Source organism: Pelophylax lessonae, assembly GCF_965119305.1.
Source record: "Pelophylax lessonae genome assembly, chromosome: 2".
Taxonomy (NCBI): Eukaryota; Metazoa; Chordata; class Amphibia; order Anura; family Ranidae; genus Pelophylax; species Pelophylax lessonae.
Genome location: NC_138769.1, coordinates 741,686,935 through 741,701,478, shown reverse-complemented (window position 1 = coordinate 741,701,478; position 14,544 = coordinate 741,686,935). Strand labels below are relative to the sequence as shown.

The 14,544-nt window shown below is 46.1% G+C and overlaps 1 protein-coding gene across 1 annotated transcript; it reads left to right on the top strand.

The window, feature by feature from the left end:
• Window positions 1-7,193: 7,193 nt before the first annotated feature.
• Window positions 7,194-8,165, top strand: LOC309547506 (olfactory receptor 52D1-like; the record flags this gene model as incomplete). Its single annotated transcript, XM_082247375.1, has 1 exon — window positions 7,194-8,165. The coding sequence occupies one exon, from the start codon at window positions 7,194-7,196 to the stop codon at window positions 8,163-8,165; it is 972 nt and encodes a 323-aa protein (XP_082103501.1).
• Between the last annotated feature and the right edge of the window lie 6,379 nt (window positions 8,166-14,544).

The following is a 14,544-nucleotide window of genomic DNA, read 5'->3' as shown; positions in this document are numbered from 1 at the left end:
CGCGGGTGTTTTTGGTGCTTAACACCAATCCCCCCTTTTTCACTTTTTAGTTCTTTTATTGTCGTTTTACACTGCCTTTTTTATTGTAGTTTTACACTGCCTTTTTTATTGTCGTTTTACACTGCCTTTTTTTTATTGTAACTAGAAAAGGCAGAGGTTGGGACTTTAAATGGAGCACTAAAAATAGTGCCCCCATCCCTGGTTACATGAATAAAAGAAGGGTTTGGGACTTTGAGTGAGGTGGAGACCAGAACGCTGGGAAACATGGGTAATAAAAACATTTTATTACTGTATACTATCAATAGACAAAGTACAACATGTAAAATAGCAGTTCATGTATAAACAGCATATTACAAATATATTGGTCAGTCTGATGCATTTGCAGGTACACAAAATATGCATAAAGAGTATAGGGACTATGGCACTTCGTATTAGCCACACAGTCCAAATTTGCTACATTATTGCCATACTGTAGGCGGTCTGCAGGGTGCACCATGGTAATGAATGTTGAATCAAAAACTTGCTGCAGCAGTCATGGACCTAATATATATCATGTGTTGAATCACATAGAATTGCAATAATTGTTCAGTAGGTAAGTAACCGTTAAAATTGATTTAGTAGCAATTAATTCCTGTATAGTAGAAAAATTGATGACATCCTTGTAGCTCTACGCGTTTCATGGCTAAATACCACTCTTCAGGAGCGGATGCCAAAAACTCTGTAAAAAAGTATAAATGTAAAAAAAAAAATAAAAAAATTTTTTTATTGTAGTTTTACACTGCCTTTTTTTATTGTGGTTTTACACTGCCTTTTTAGTTTTTTTTATTGTAGTTTTACATTCCTTTTTTATTGGGGATTTTCACTGCCTTTTTAATTCTTCTTGTAGTTTTACACTGCCTTTTTTTTTGTAGTTTTACGCTGCCTTTTTAGTTCTTTTATTGTAGCTTTTCGCCGCTTTTTTATTGCGTTTTTACACTTTTTTTTTTTTTTTTTAATTGTTGTTTTACACTGCCTTTTTATTTTGTATTTTTTTTGTTGCTTTACACTCTTTTTGCTCTATGGAACATCCAGCTAAAACACGTTCTAGGAAAAGCACTGAAAGCTATCATGTTTTAATTGCTGTTTGTGTCCCCATTGGGATAGTGAGCCCTCCCGATGTAAAGTATTACTGCAGCTGGACTGTTTAATCTTATGGGAGTGTGATTTAATTTGTTCTAAAACATAATTAATCTGGGGGGGGGGGGGGCACATGGGTCAGCTGACATCTTTATATATATATATATATAATTGCTGGCTTTCTGGATCTCCTATCATCTGTGTGCAGAGGAGAGAGGCGGTGAGTGTTATACAGGACTGTGCATGAGGACACAGAGGCTGGAAGAGGACCGAACTTCTTCCTAATAAATTATTATTATTATTTTATATAAATATTGGTATAAATATATAAATAATGCCAACATCTTTGTATAAGTTATAGGCGTTCATGGGAAACACATTTATTTTGCTATTATAATAATTACTATTATTATTATAATCCAAATTTCCATCATTTTCCACAAGACTTCTTTTGCAGAGTGAGGATATACTGATGTTGTTTTTACTAATAATAATTTATATAGCTCTGACATATACCGCAGATCTGCTGTACAGAGATCACTGAGCCAATCACATCAGTCTCTGTACCAGAGGAGCTTACACTCTAATGTCCCCTCCCCCACAGTCACATCAGTCTCTGTACCAGAGGAGCTTACACTCTAATGTCCCCTCCCCCACAGTCACACACTATTATTATTACACATTTATATATCTCTGACATATACCACAGTGCTGTACAGAGATCACTGAGCCAATCACATCAGTCTCTGTACCAGAGGAGCTTACACTCTAATGTCCCCTCCCCCACAGTCACATCAGTCTCTATACCAGAGGAGCTTACACTCTAATGTCCCCCCACAGTCACATCAGTCTCTGTACCAGAGGAGCTTACACTCTAATGTCCCCTCCCCCACAGTCACACACTATTATTATTATACATTTATACAGCTCTGACATATACCGCAGTGCTGTACAGAGATCACTGAGCCAATCACATCAGTCCCTGCACCAGAGGAGCTTACACTCTAATGTCCCCTCCCCCACAATCACACACTATTATTATACATTTATATATCTCTGACATATACCACAGTGCTGTACAGAGATCACTGAGCCAATCACATATAACGTTTCCAGGGATCCAGTAGTGTGCCCATAGAGAATGTCAGGGATCGATGGCCTTAGAAGCCCGTTTTCACTTTGGTCTTGGCTTTCGCTACAATATGTCATGGAAGATCTTAGTGGGTTGGTGACTTTATTGGGATTGTTGGGTGAGCACTCAGTGGATTGCCCAATTTGTGATGCAAAAGCCCCCCCCTTTGTCATCTCAGAAAGTTGGGTTCCTTATCCATTGCTGTCTTCCAGGTGCCGATCTCCTCTGCCGAACAGAAAAAAACTCCACCCCCTAGGACCCTCCGGCACCAACTATTCTCTGGGGAAGGACCCCTGTGCAGAAATGAATGCGCCCCGAATGCTTTTAGCCGTTTCATAAGTCACTTTTCATGTACTGTATATACAGGGAGTCCATATTTTCATCTGAGCAATTCATCACACAATTCTCAAAGAGCGGCAACACTCAGCTTTGGGGGGGGGGGGGGGGGGAATCACATAGAATGACATTGTGCAACAAGCAGACTTTTTCTCTTAGCACCTTCAGGCATGAACAAAAAGGAGAATTCAGGAGTGCCCATAGGTGATGTGGAAACTTTCATCCACCGAGTGGAGGCCCACAGAAACCCCTACAAGCCCAGCGAGGCCGATTACAAGAACCGGAGTAAGTGTCAGAGGGCCTAGGAAAAAATGAGCAAAGTGGGCCTCTTACATTGGTTGTCAGTATGCTGCTCCATTACATTGGTGGTCAGTGTAGTGTCTCCTAACATTGGTGTCCAGTGTAGTGTCTCCTGACATTGGTGGTCAGTGAGTGTCTCCTGACATTGGTGGTCACTGGTCAGTGTAGTGTCTCCTGATATTGATGGTCAGTGTAGTGTCTCCTGACATTGGTGTCCAGTGTAGTGTCTCCTGACATTGGTGTCCAGTGTAGTGTCTCCTGACATTGGTGTCCAGTGTAGTGTCTCCTGACATTGGTGTCCAGTGTAGTGTCTCCTTACATTGGTGGTCAGTGTAGTGTCTCCTGACATTGGTGGTCAGTGTAGTGTCTCCTGACATTGGTGTCCAGTGTAGTGTCTCCTGACATTGGTGTCCAGTGTAGTGTCTCCTGACATTGGTGTCCAGTGTAGTGTCTCCTGACATTGGTGTCCAGTGTAGTGTCTCCTTACATTGGTGGTCAGTGTAGTGTCTCCTGACATTGGTGGTCAGTGTAGTGTCTCCTGACATTGGTGGTCAGTGTAGTGTCTCCTAACATTGGTGTCCAGTGTAGTGTCTCCTGACATTGGTGGTCAGTGTAGTGTCTCCTGACATTGGTGGTCAGTGTAGTGTCTCCTGACATTGGTGGTCAGTGTAGTGTCTCCTGACATTGGTGGTCAGTGTAGTGTCTCCTAACATTGGTGTCCAGTGTAGTGTCTCCTGACATTGGTGGTCAGTGAGTGTCTCCTGACATTGGTGGTCACTGGTCAGTGTAGTGTCTCCTGATATTGATGGTCAGTGTAGTGTCTCCTGACATTGGTGTCCAGTGTAGTGTCTCCTGACATTGGTGTCCAGTGTAGTGTCTCCTGACATTGGTGGTCAGTGTAGTGTCTCCTTACATTGGTGGTCAGTGTAGTGTCTCCTGACATTGGTGTCCAGTGTAGTGTCTCCTGACATTGGTGTCCAGTGTAGTGTCTCCTGACATTGGTGTCCAGTGCAGTGTCTCCTGACATTGGTGTCCAGTGTAGTGTCTCCTGACATTGGTGTCCAGTGTAGTGTCTCCTTACATTGGTGATCAGTGTGGTGTCTCCTGACATTGGTGGCCAGTGTAGTGTCTCCTGACATTGGTGGCCAGTATAGTGTCTCCTGACATTGGTGATCAGTGTGGTGTCTCCTGACATTGGTGGCCAGTGTAGTGTCTCCTGACATTGGTGGCCAGTGTAGTGTATCCTGACATTGGTGGTCAGTGTAGTGTCTCCTGACATTGGTGGTCAGTGTAGTGTCTCCTGACATCGGTGGTCAGTGTAGTGTCTCCTGACATCGGTGGTCAGTGTAGTGTCTCCTGATATTGGTGGTCAGTGTAGTGTCTCCTGACATTGGTGGTCAGTGTAGAGTCTCCTGACATTGGTGTCCAGTGTAGTGTCTCCTGACATTGGTGATCAGTCTAGTGTCTCCTGACATTGGTGGTCAGTCTAGTGTCTCCTGACATTGGTGGTCAGTGTAGTGTATCCTGACATTGGTGGTCAGTGTAGTGTCTCCTGACATTGGTGGTCAGTGTAGTGTCTCCTTCTATCTCCTTTCCTGGAGATGTCCACTCTGGAAATAGATGGCATTTCCCCAAAGAAGAAACCACAAATCTCACTCCCTGTTCTATCCTACATGCCCCACTCTGTACCCTGAATCCACCCAGTCACACACCCAATCTTTCCTAGTCAGGTGGAGACTCTGCCCAGCACTTACAGGCCTTACAATTCAACACACAGTGGCGTGTTACCAAGGATTGTGGCTTGCTGCAATGCAGATGGGTGGCATTGCTGTGGCATTCAAAATGAGTGGCTCCACAGTGCTCAAAACATGCAGTGCATGTTACTTCAATGCAATGATATGAATAAACACGTACCCTCAGTGACATGATGATATGTGGGTGGCATTGGGTACCTGTACCCTCAGTGACATGATGATATGTGGGTGGCATTGGGTACCTGTACCCTCAGTGACATGATGATGTGTGGGTGGCATTGGGTACCCATACCCTCAGTGACATGATGATGTGTGGGTGGCATTGGGTACCTGTACCCTCAGTGACATGATGATATGTGGGTGGCATTGGGTACCTGTACCCTCAGTGACATGATGATATGTGGGTGGCATTGGGTACCTGTACCCTCAGTGACATGATGATGTGTGGGTGGCATTGGGTACCCATACCCTCAGTGACATGATGATGTGTGGGTGGCATTGGGTACCCGTACTCTCAGTGACATGATGATGTGTGGGTGGCATTGGGTACCTGTACCCGTACCCTCAGTGACATGATGATGTGTGGGTGGCATTGGGTACCTGTACCCGTACCCTCAGTGACATGATAATGTGTGGGTGGCATTGGGTACCCATACCTGTACCCTCAGTGACATGATAATATGTGGGTGGCATTGGGTACCCATACCTGTACCCTCAGTGACATGATGTGTGGGTGGCATTGGGTACCCATACCCTCAGTGACATAATGATGTGTGGGTGGCATTGGGTACCCATACCTGTACCCTCAGTGACATGATGATGTGTGGGTTGCATTGGGTAACTATGGTGTATAGTGTTAACTATACACAAATGCAGTCCTCCTATCTCTCTTCAGAAACCCATATTGTTAAAGAGACCCTGTCACCAACTTTAAAAAAAATTACAACTAAAAGCAAGTTTTTTTTCCATATGATTTTGTTTTCACTTACAAATTGCCTTTCAACATGCTAGAAAATATGACAGGAAGAGCCATTCCCTAGGATTCCCCCATCTGCCTTGCACATTATAGCCTTCTCCTTTTCTGGGAGTGTCTAATTACTTATTGTGCTGGCCCAGCTCCTCTGCCCCTCAACTCCCCTCCCTATAAAATCTTTTCTGTGGCTGCCAGAGAAGGTGGAAATGGGGATGTTAAAGGGTGATAGCTCTGCTATGGGCTGCTTGGGCTCATGACCTCAGATCCAAGATGGAGGCCCTCAGCAGCAGTGTGCCGGTTTTTCGATGTCTACACAAGGGAGGGTTTTACAGATAAATAACATGTCTAAAATATGTTATATACACATATACTCTTAGGGGATGATGTTTTGTTGAAATAATTGGTCTGGTGGTCATTAACCACTTTACCACCGGAGGATTTTGCTGTCTTACGTCTGGGCCACTTTTTGCGATTCGGCACTGTGCGACTTTAACTGACAATTGCGCGGTCGTGCAACGCCGTACCCAAACAAAATTTACGTCCTTTTTTTCCCACAAACAGAGCTTTCTTTTGGTGGTATTTGATCACCTGTGCGATTTTTACTTTTTGCGCTATAAACAAAAAAAAGCGACAATATTTTTCACATTTTTTATATGAAATTCCCCCCCAAAAAAATGTAAAAATCTAAATTTTTTATCATTTAAGGCCAATTTGTTTTATGCTACATATTTTTGGTAAAAAAAATCGCAATAAGCGTATTTTGATTGGTTTGCGCAAAAGTTATTGCGTTTACTAACTAAGGGAAAGATTTCTGTCGTTTTTGGTGTTTTTTTTTATTAACGAGTAATGGCGGCGATCTGCGATTTTTTTTTTTGCGGGACTGCAACATTGCGGCGGACAGATCGGACCCTTGACTGACATTTTTGACACTTTTGGGGGTACCAGTGACATTACTACAGTAATCAGTGCTATAAATATGCACTGTTACTGTAAAAATGACACTGGCAGGGAAGGGGTTAATTTTTATTGCTGATCAAGGGGTTAATGTATGCCTGGTGCTTACTGACGTGTGTGGGGGGAGGGGACTGAGTGACACAGGGACAGATCGCAGGTTCAGCTATGCTTAACCCTGCAATCTGACCCTGCCTGTCACTTAGGAGATCCGCCCGCTTTGTTTACACAAGTGGGCGGATCTCCACACTCGATTCCCCGATGATCGGGGAAGAGCGGCGGTGATGACCGCTGCTCCTCCCCTGGCCCGACTCCCGCTGTGACTGAATATAGTGGGGGCGAGCCTCTGGAGGCGCGCGCGCGCCGCCGAGAGCGGGGAATGTCTGGCGACGTAGGTCTACGTTATCGAGCCACTTTGCCGCAGTAGAGCTCTAGTGAGCAGCGGTAAAGTGGTTAAGATTATTTAAACCAACCCCCCCTCCCAAATTAAAAACACCATACATTTCTTTCAAGCCTTTTTCTATAAGCAAAGTATTTTCATACAGGTTAATGTAACCATGTTGTTCATTTCTCATTTTAAGTGTTTGTTTCTATCAGTGATTGGCTGCTTTATTCCTGACAGTAACGGGCCATGCTCCCTGTTCCTAACACTAGTTTCCACATGCCGTCTACGTTCCTCCTTATCGGAATCCCTGGATTAGAAAATGGAGTGGTGTGGATATCAGTCGTCTTCTGTGTCCTCTATATCCTGGCCATCTTGGGCAACAGTGCCTTACTGTACATCATCAAAACCGAGGAGAGCCTCCATACCCCCATGTATTTCTTCCTCTCCATGCTTGCCTTCAATGACTTGGCCTTCTGCAGCTCCACTGTGCCAAAGACTCTGGGGATCTTCTGGATGAATGGTGGTCTTATCGATGCCACCAGCTGCCTCACCCAAATGTTCTTTGTCCACTGTCTTTCAGTCACCGAGTCGGGGATCCTGGCGGCTATGGCATATGACCGTTTTGTGGCCATCTGTTCCCCACTCAGATACAGTTCGGTCCTTACCTACAGCCTTTTGCAAAAGATTGCACTTGTTATTCTTCTCAGAGCCGTTGTGGTCATCTTCCCCATTCCTATTCTGGTAGGACATCTCCAGTACTGCGGTGGGAATATTGTGCTGCATTCATACTGCGATCACATGGCCGTGGTCAATGTAGCGTGTGGCAACAAACATGTTGACAGTGTTTATGGATTAGTCGTGTCTCTTTGTGTCACTGGGTTCGACTTGCTCTTTATTGGCCTGTCCTACTCCATGATCCTACAAGCCATCTTCAAGATGCCCACCAAGGATGCCCGTCAGAAAGCGGTAGGAACGTGTGGCTCCCACATCAGTATTATTGTTGTAGCCTATTTCAGTGCAATATTCTCATTCGTCACATACAGGTTTGGACAGAACACCATCCCTCATAATGTCCACATCCTCGCCTCCAATTTTTATATCCTATTCCTGCCCTTCTTGAACCCTCTCATCTACGGGGTGAAGACAAAGAAAATTCGACAACGGGTCAAAAGGATCCTCTTCTATGATCAAAGTACATTTCCATGGGGCAGGCATTAAGCAAAGTAGTATAAAAAGGTTTTAGAGAACATTTCATTTGTCTTTGACTGAAATGTTATTACAAATTTTGTTAAAAAAAATTCTTCCTACCATCCATCCCATATCACTATTTCTTAAACACTTGTCTACCAGGCTAATTTTGTAATTTTTCATGTTAAAATCTGAATTTTTTTTGCTGGAAATGGCTTCAAACCCCCTAAAAAAAACTGGTCTCTAAACTGCAGCCCGGGGGCCCGGATGTGGCCCTTTGCTTGCCTTTATCTAGCCCTTGGGCACTGTTCTACCACCAGACACCAATAATGGGGCATCATTTCCCCTACTGACACCATCAATGGGGCACTATTCTACCAACAGACACCAATGATGGGGCATCATTCCCCCTACTGGCACCATCAATGGGGCACTATTCTACCAACAGACACCAATGATGGGGCATCATTCCCCCTACTGGCACCATCAATGGGGCACTATTCTACCAACAGACACCAATGATGGGGCATCATTCCCCCTACTGACACCATCAATGGGGCACTAGTCTACCAACAGACACCAATAATGGGGCATCATTTCCCCTACTGACACCATCAATGGGGCACTATTCTACCAACAGACACCAATAATGGGGCATCATTCCCCCTACTGACACCATCAATGGGGCACTAGTCTACCAACAGACACCAATGATGGGGCATCATTCCCCCTACTGACACCATCAATGGAGCACTATTCTACCAACAGACACCAATGATGGGGCATCATTCCCTCTACTGACACCATCAATGGGGCACTATTCTACCAACAGACACCAATGATGGGGCATCATTCCCCCTACTGACACCATAAATGGGGCACTATTCTACCAACAGACACCAATGATGGGGCATCATTCCCCCTACTGACACCATCAATGGGGCACTATTCTACCAACAGACACTAATGATGGGGCATCATTCCCCCTACTGAAACCATAAATGGGGCAATATTCTACCAACAGACACCAAGGATGGGGCATCATTCCCCCTACTGACACCATCAATGGGGCACTAGTCTACCAACAGACAATAATGAGGGGCATCATTCCTCCTACTGACACCATCAATGGGGCACTATTCTACCAACAGACACCAATGATGGGGCATCATTCCCCCTACTGACACCATCAATGGGACACTATTCTACCAACAGACACTAATGATGGGGCATCATTCCCCCTACTGACACCATCAATGGGGCACTATTCTACCAACAGACACCAATGATGGGGCATCATTCCCCCTACTGACACCATCAATGGGGCACTATTCTACCAACAGACACTAATGATGGGGCATCATTTCCCCTACTGACACCATCAATGGGGCACTATTCTACCAACAGACACCAATGATGGGGCATCATTCCCCCTACTGGCACCATCAATGGGGCACTATTCTACCAACAGACACCAATGATGGGGCATCATTCCCCCTACTGACACCATCAATGGGGCACTAGTCTACCAACAGACACCAATAATGGGGCATCATTTCCCCTACTGACACCATCAATGGGGCACTATTCTACCAACAGACACCAATAATGGGGCATCATTCCCCCTACTGACACCATCAATGGGGCACTAGTCTACCAACAGACACCAATGATGGGGCATCATTCCCCCTACTGACACCATCAATGGAGCACTATTCTACCAACAGACACCAATGATGGGGCATCATTCCCTCTACTGACACCATCAATGGGGCACTATTCTACCAACAGACACCAATGATGGGGCATCATTCCCCCTACTGACACCATAAATGGGGCACTATTCTACCAACAGACACCAATGATGGGGCATCATTCCCCCTACTGACACCATCAATGGGGCACTATTCTACCAACAGACACTAATGATGGGGCATCATTCCCCCTACTGAAACCATAAATGGGGCAATATTCTACCAACAGACACCAAGGATGGGGCATCATTCCCCCTACTGACACCATCAATGGGGCACTAGTCTACCAACAGACAATAATGAGGGGCATCATTCCTCCTACTGACACCATCAATGGGGCACTATTCTACCAACAGACACCAATGATGGGGCATCATTCCCCCTACTGACACCATCAATGGGACACTATTCTACCAACAGACACTAATGATGGGGCATCATTCCCCCTACTGACACCATCAATGGGGCACTATTCTACCAACAGACACCAATGATGGGGCATCATTCCCCCTACTGACACCATCAATGGGGCACTATTCTACCAACAGACACTAATGATGGGGCATCATTTCCCCTACTGACACCATCAATGGGGCACTATTCTACCAACAGACACCAATGATGGGGCATCATTCCCCCTACTGGCACCATCAATGGGGCACTATTCTACCAACAGACACCAATGATGGGGCATCATTCCCCCTACTGACACCATCAATGGGGCACTAGTCTACCAACAGACACCAATAATGGGACATCATTTCCCCTACTGACACCATCAATGGGGCACTATTCTACCAACAGACACCAATAATGGGGCATCATTCCCCCTACTGACACCATCAATGGGGCACTAGTCTACCAACAGACACCAATGATGGGGCATCATTCCCCCTACTGACACCATCAATGGAGCACTATTCTACCAACAGACACCAATGATGGGGCATCATTCCCCCTACTGACACCATCAATGGGGCACTATTCTACCAACAGACACCAATGATGGGGCATCATTCCCCCTACTGACACCATAAATGGGGCACTATTCTACCAACAGACACCAATGATGGGGCATCATTCCCCCTACTGACACCATCAATGGGGCACTATTCTACCAACAGACACTAATGATGGGGCATCATTCCCCCTACTGAAACCATAAATGGGGCAATATTCTACCAACAGACACCAAGGATGGGGCATCATTCCCCCTACTGACACCATCAATGGGGCACTAGTCTACCAACAGACAATAATGAGGGGCATCATTCCTCCTACTGACACCATCAATGGGGCACTATTCTACCAACAGACACCAATGATGGGGCATCATTCCCCCTACTGACACCATCAATGGGACACTATTCTACCAACAGACACTAATGATTGGGCATCATTCCCCCTACTGACACCATCAATGGGGCACTATTCTACCAACAGACACCAATGATGGGGCATCATTCCCCCTACTGACACCATCAATGGGGCACTATTCTACCAACAGACACCAATGATGGGGCATCATTCCCCCTACTGACACCATCAATGGGGCACTATTCTACCAACAGACACCAATGATGGGGCATCATTCCCCCTACTGACACCAAAAATGGGACACTATTCTACCAACAGACACTAATGATGGGGCATCATTCCCCCTACTGACACCATCAATGGGGCACTATTCTACCAACAGACACCAATGATGGGGCATCATTCCCCCTACTGACACCATCAATGGGGCACTATTCTACCAACAGACACCAATGATGGGGCATCATTCCCCCTACTGACACCATCAATGGGGCACTATTCTACCAACAGACACCAATGATGGGGCATCATTCCCCCTACTGACACCAACAATGGGACACTATTCTACCAAGAAACACTAATGATAAGGCATCATTCACCCTACTGACACCATCAATGGGGCACTATTCTACCAACAGACACCAATGATGGGGCATCATTCCCCCTACTGACACCATCAATGGGGCACTATTCTACCAACAGACACTAATGATGGGGCATCATTCCCCCTACTGACACCATCAATAGGGCACTATTCTACCAACAGACACCAATGATGGGGCATCATTTCCCCTACTGACACCATCAATGGGGCACTATTCTACCAACAGACACCAATAATGGGGCATCATTTCCCCTACTGACACCATCAATGGGGCACTATTCTACCAACAGACACCAATGATGGGGCATCATTCCCCCTACTGGCACCATCAATGGGGCACTATTCTACCAAACAGACACCAATGATGGGGCATCATTCCCCCTACTGACACCATCAATGGGGCACTAGTCTACCAACAGACACCAATAATGGGGCATCATTTCCCCTACTGACACCATCAATGGGGCACTATTCTACCAACAGACACCAATAATGGGGCATCATTCCCCCTACTGATACCATCAATGGGGCACTAGTCTACCAACAGACACCAATGATGGGGCATCATTCCCCCTACTGACACCATCAATGGAGCACTATTCTACCAACAGACACCAATGATGGGGCATCATTCCCCCTACTGACACCATCAATGGGGCACTATTCTACCAACAGACACTAATGATGGGGCATCATTCCCCCTACTGACACCATCAATGGGGCACTGTTCTACCAACAGACACCAATGATGGGGCATCATTCCCCCTACTGACACCATCAATGGGGCACTATTCTACCAACAGACACCAATGATGGGGCATCATTCCCCCTACTGACACCATCAATGGGTCACTATTCTACCAACAGACACTAATGATGGGGCATCATTCCCCCTACTGACACCATCAATGGGGCACTATTCTACCAACAGACACCAATAATGGGGCATCATTTCCCCTACTGACACCATCAATGGGGCACTATTCTACCAACAGACACCAATGATGGGGCATCATTCCCCCTACTGGCACCATCAACGGGGCACTATTCTACCAACAGACACCAATGATGGGGCATCATTCCCCCTACTGACACCATCAATGGGGCACTAGTCTACCAACAGACAGCAATAATGGGGCATCATTTCCCCTACTGACACCATCAATGGGGCACTATTCTACCAACAGACACCAATAATGGGGCATCATTCCCCCTACTGATACCATCAATGGGGCACTAGTCTACCAACAGACACCAATAATGGGGCATCATTTCCCCTACTGACACCATCAATGGGGCACTATTCTACCAACAGACACCAATGATGGGGCATCATTCCCCCTACTGACACCATCAATGGAGCACTATTCTACCAACAGACACCAATGATGGGGCATCATTCCCCCTACTGACACCATCAATGGGGCACTATTCTACCAACAGACACCAATAATGGGGCATCATTCCCCCTACTGATACCATCAATGGGGCACTAGTCTACCAACAGACACCAATAATGGGGCATCATTTCCCCTACTGACACCATCAATGGGGCACTATTCTACCAACAGACACCAATGATGGGGCATCATTCCCCCTACTGACACCATCAATGGGGCACTAGTCTACCAACAGACACCAATAATGGGGCATCATTTCCCCTACTGACACCATCAATGGGGCACTATTCTACCAACAGACACCAATAATGGGGCATCATTCCCCCTACTGACACCATCAATGGGGCACTAGTCTACCAACAGACACCAATGATGGGGCATCATTCCCCCTACTGACACCATCAATGGAGCACTATTCTACCAACAGACACCAATGATGGGGCATCATTCCCTCTACTGACACCATCAATGGGGCACTATTCTACCAACAGACACCAATGATGGGGCATCATTCCCCCTACTGACACCATAAATGGGGCACTATTCTACCAACAGACACCAATGATGGGGCATCATTCCCCCTACTGACACCATCAATGGGGCACTATTCTACCAACAGACACTAATGATGGGGCATCATTCCCCCTACTGAAACCATAAATGGGGCAATATTCTACCAACAGACACCAAGGATGGGGCATCATTCCCCCTACTGACACCATCAATGGGGCACTAGTCTACCAACAGACAATAATGAGGGGCATCATTCCTCCTACTGACACCATCAATGGGGCACTATTCTACCAACAGACACCAATGATGGGGCATCATTCCCCCTACTGACACCATCAATGGGACACTATTCTACCAACAGACACTAATGATGGGGCATCATTCCCCCTACTGACACCATCAATGGGGCACTATTCTACCAACAGACACCAATGATGGGGCATCATTCCCCCTACTGACACCATCAATGGGGCACTATTCTACCAACAGACACTAATGATGGGGCATCATTTCCCCTACTGACACCATCAATGGGGCACTATTCTACCAACAGACACCAATGATGGGGCATCATTCCCCCTACTGGCACCATCAATGGGGCACTATTCTACCAACAGACACCAATGATGGGGCATCATTCCCCCTACTGACACCATCAATGGGGCACTAGTCTACCAACAGACACCAATAATGGGACATCATTTCCCCTACTGACACCATCAATGGGGCACTATTCTACCAACAGACACCAATAATGGGGCATCATTCCCCCTACTGACACCATCAATGGGGCACTAGTCTACCAACAGACACCAATGATG